The 4,234-nt window shown below is 39.2% G+C and overlaps 1 protein-coding gene across 2 annotated transcripts in view; it reads left to right on the plus strand.

Moving 5' to 3' along the window:
• Positions 1 to 4,234, plus strand: part of hcls1 (hematopoietic cell-specific Lyn substrate 1) — an 8,431-nt gene extending 4,197 nt beyond the window's left edge. Inside the window, exons 6-16 of one of the 2 annotated variants that reach the window (XM_032505523.1) lie at positions 708 to 762; positions 875 to 985; positions 1,067 to 1,177; positions 1,257 to 1,367; positions 1,456 to 1,511; positions 2,417 to 2,486; positions 2,635 to 2,783; positions 2,877 to 3,023; positions 3,424 to 3,577; positions 3,660 to 3,728; positions 3,826 to 4,234. In XM_032505523.1, the coding sequence (XP_032361414.1) occupies positions 708 to 762; positions 875 to 985; positions 1,067 to 1,177; positions 1,257 to 1,367; positions 1,456 to 1,511; positions 2,417 to 2,486; positions 2,635 to 2,783; positions 2,877 to 3,023; positions 3,424 to 3,577; positions 3,660 to 3,728; positions 3,826 to 3,962 (1,170 nt within the window). In that variant the 3' untranslated portion in view covers positions 3,963 to 4,234. The remainder of the gene's footprint in view (positions 1 to 707; positions 763 to 874; positions 986 to 1,066; positions 1,178 to 1,256; positions 1,368 to 1,455; positions 1,512 to 2,416; positions 2,487 to 2,634; positions 2,784 to 2,876; positions 3,024 to 3,423; positions 3,578 to 3,659; positions 3,729 to 3,825) is intronic. The other variant, XM_032505524.1, reaches the window with a different exon arrangement.

A 4,234-nucleotide genomic window follows, 5' to 3' on the forward strand; every position in this document is an offset into this window, starting at 1 on the left:
CTTGTAGCCAGCAGTGAACAAACTTCTTATGTACAGTAGGTCCATTTTTATTGTAATGACAAATTACAGAAGTCTCTTGTTAGTAGTTAGCTGGTTATTGTAGGCTACTTGTCGCGAAGTGATGCATGCGTAAGTGAACTTCTACATCCGCTTTGCGGCCCTCTACCGGCTATAACAGCACTATGCAAGTTTGCCAGATTGGGTAGTGGTGTCACTCCTGCGACAAGTATCATACAAGATGCTAACAAGAGACTTCTGTAATGTCAGTACAGTAAAAATGGACCTACTTGATAAAGTTTGTATCACTGCTGGCTACAAGTTAGCAATCAAACGCAACAAAGGTTGTCAGTTGAATGACGCTTTGAGCTAACGTTAGCAACCAGACAATAATAGATAGCTAAAACGTTTTTTAAATTATTTCCATCTTCTGTTATTGTTTGTATTGAGAAAAGTTTATCATTTTATGGATTTCACAAATTTCAGTATGACATGTTATGCTGTAAACCATTCAAATCTGACCATGCTCGACTCCCATCTGCACTCGACTCACATCGGGCAGTGACAGCAGATCTGTAGTTCCAATGAGACATTATGGGACAAATCTGCTTTCAATCGGTAGGGGGACAGAAGTGGGAAAGGTTCTCTAGTGTTGGGAGCTTTGAAGAAAGATATGAACCTTAAATGCAACCTTTGTGTTGTCTGTGCAGACTGCCATGGGCTTTGAGTACAAAGGAGAAGTGTCCCAACATGCATCTCAGAAAGGTACGCTATGTGTCCAACTTTAAAGAAGCCTTCTCACTGACAGTACAATATTTTCCTTTTGGAAGTTGCTACCAAATAGAATGAATTCTCCACCCAATCCGTATGTTTTTAGATTACTCAAAGGGATTTGGAGGAAAGTATGGGGTGGAGAAGGAAAAAGTGGACAAGGCAGCTTTGGGGTACGACTATAAAGGCCAGACAGAGAAGCACCAGTCACAAAAAGGTATGTTAAAGTTGTAGCATTTGTCACTTTTCACACTATTTGCTTTGACATTTGCTTCATTTTGCATCTGTGTTTCTCCAGACTATGCTAAGGGATTTGGAGGAAAGTACGGGGTGGAGAAGGAGAAGGTGGATAAAGCTGCTTTGGGGTACGACTATAAAGGAGAAACAGAGAAGCACCAGTCACAGAAAGGTACGTTAAAGTTGTAGCATTTGTCCGTTGTTTACATCTTTGCCTGACATTTGAATTCTTTATATATTTTTGCGTTCAGATTACTCAAAGGGATTTGGGGGGAAGTTTGGTGTCGAGAAGGAGAAAGTGGATAAAGCTGCTTTAGGCTATGATTATAAGAGCGAGACGGAGAAACACCAGTCACAAAAAGGTGAGGAGAGACACAGACACATATATTTTATAATACACTATTTCTTACAGTGTAGTACATTAGGCTGATTAAATGTATCTCTCTTTAGATTATTCAGCAGGTTTTGGAGGTCGTTATGGAGTTCAAGCGGACCGCATGGATAAGGTCAGTATTACAGTCGCAACTTATTATTTTTTTTACTTATTTGTTTATTTGATAGGGACCATGCATATTTATGAACATCTTTGTATAAAAAAACACCATGTAAATATGTCAGAATTAGTAGAAATAACTACTTTTCATCCGTAGTCCCTAGTCAGGTGCCATAGGACTAACATAAAGACAGCTAGCAGTCCTACAGCACTCATTCACTATGAATTAAAAGGTACACATAATGGTGACATATACATTGACTAAAACAAAACAAAATTACATTATGACAAAGATATTATTCATCCACCTCTATACTGCATTCAATTTAACAGTGACAGTCTATGGACTTGACTTATGACTTAATTAACTTGAGTGTATTATGTATTGAAATGGTAAAAAAAACACAAATCAAAATTCCAAATCTTCATTTTAATAGCTTTCAAATAAGCCTTTTGTCATGAATGTTACATTATTGTCAAGTTACATTGTTGGCATTAATATTGATTATTTTGGTTTTGATCTTTATTTTATACAATTGTTACGCTTTTTCAGTATGGTGGTATTTACATACACACACACACACTCTCTGTTGGGGGTCACTTAGAAATTTCCATTGCACCCCATTATAAACAGAATACCAACTGAGATCGGTTGCATTGTTTTTTTTTAACCAGGGCGGCAGTTTTCAGATTACATTATGTGCTTACATACAAAAGGGTTCTCCAATGTGTTCTTAGTATCAGATTAGTGAACAGAATGTGCCTTTGGAACATTAGATGAATGGTTGCTGATAATGGGCAATGTAGATATTGTATATATATTAAAGATCAACTAATCATTCCAGCAGTAATGAGTATTGATAATTGACTATTTTGACCTTTTAAAACAACGTCTTCCGCTCTCTTGATCTCTTTTAGAGCGCAGCCGGCTTCTCTGACATGGACTCCCCTACCTCTGCATATGAAAAGACACAACCATTAGAGGCCTGTAAGTCATTTTTTTTTTCACTCACCATAATCAACCCTACTGCACCATCTTTCTGGTGTTAAAGCCACCGGTGCTTAGGTGTTCACGTGTTCAAACGATTATTGCTATTGCGTTCTATTCTTAAATTTTTTTTCTCTGTAATATTCAGCAAGTGCAGGTGCAGGAAAACTTAAGGCACGTTTTGAGAACATGGCCAAAGCTTCCGATGAAGACAACAAGAAGAAAGTCGAAGAAGAGAGAGCGAAGAGACAAGCCAGAGAGAGCAGAGAGCGAGAGGTGGCCAAACGCAGACAAGAGGTAACACATACACACTGCACTGTAAACATGTAATGAAGTCAAACTATTAGGTCATGGTCAATGTGCCGGTTAATGATTTTGTGTTTCCTGTAGGAAGAAAGCAGAAGAGAGGAGGAAATTTGTCCACCACCTGTTTCAGACGTGGCTCAAGATGAGACTCCAGATGTGGAGTATGATATGACACACCACATGCCGGAGATACAAGAAATACCTGAACCAGAACCAGAGTCGGAGTCAGAGGTAAGACACATTCAGATATCAGCTGTGCCAAATTATAGAATAATTCATTCATCTGTTTAAATCATAAGGCTGGCAATATTCAGTATTTTTGTTATTGTCAACAAATCCTGGACAGTCAATCAGTGTCTGCAAAAAAATCTACAGTTATAACAACTAAATAAAACTGGGTAGGGTAAAGAAAAAGGCAACAAAATGTGTAGATAAATCCATCCAATCAATTCCTAGCATTCCCAGATTATTGATTTTTTTTCATCAAGGTGGTTAGAAAATTCTTAAATAGACACTTAGCGCAGCGATTCGAGAAACAAAGTGGGTCTAGTTAGGTCTTATATGAAAATCTTCTCAGGTCATCTCCAGGATTTGAGATCATGAAATCAAAGATATTCTGTGGTGTTTCCAGGAGGGACCATTATACGAGGTGCCCCCAGACTTGCCTCCACGTTCAGACACTTTTCTCGAAATGGATGTTCCTCCGCTACCCGACAGGTCAGCAGATGTGGAGGAGGATGAAGGGGAATACGAGGATCTTGACACGCCTCCTCCTGTGCTGACAGGTCTGCGTCTGAATTGGCTGAAGGTTAAATGTCAAACTTTTTGCATCTAAAATGCGCTTTCCTTTTAATGTTTTCTTTTCAGACGCCAATAACGACTACGAAGACCTGTCGAGTGGCCAGAGGGCAGTAGCAATTTATGACTATGAAGGAGGTATGACACCTTTTCCATTAATAATTTGTTGACATTTGTTAAACATCTCTCAACACTGGTGAAGACAAGCCCTCAAATCCGCTCCTTTGCCACACAGAGGCTGACGACGAGATCTCCTTCAACCCAGATGATGTCATCACCAACATAGAGATGATTGACGAGGGCTGGTGGAAGGGACACTGTCACGGACGCGTTGGTCTTTTCCCGGCATCTTACGTTCAGCTGATGGAGTAAGCGACACGCTTAGGGAGGTTTTGCACAAGCTTCAGTTCAACAATCATGTATCTTAGGTCATTCAACAGGGAGAACTCCCTTTAGCAGTGTATTTATAGAGAAATTACAGAACATTTGTGCCAAAATTGCTTCTGATTAGCAAATTTCTTTTATTCTGTTATATCTCGCTTTGGGTCTGTGGCAGAGTATCTTGACAGTATGACCATATTAAGGGCAAGCAGTTACACTTTTTTATCTGTAATGAACCGATTGGAGTAAATAAAATATTCTAC

This window comes from Etheostoma spectabile, chromosome 23 (genome assembly GCF_008692095.1).
Source record: "Etheostoma spectabile isolate EspeVRDwgs_2016 chromosome 23, UIUC_Espe_1.0, whole genome shotgun sequence".
Lineage (NCBI taxonomy): Eukaryota > Metazoa > Chordata > Actinopteri > Perciformes > Percidae > Etheostoma > Etheostoma spectabile.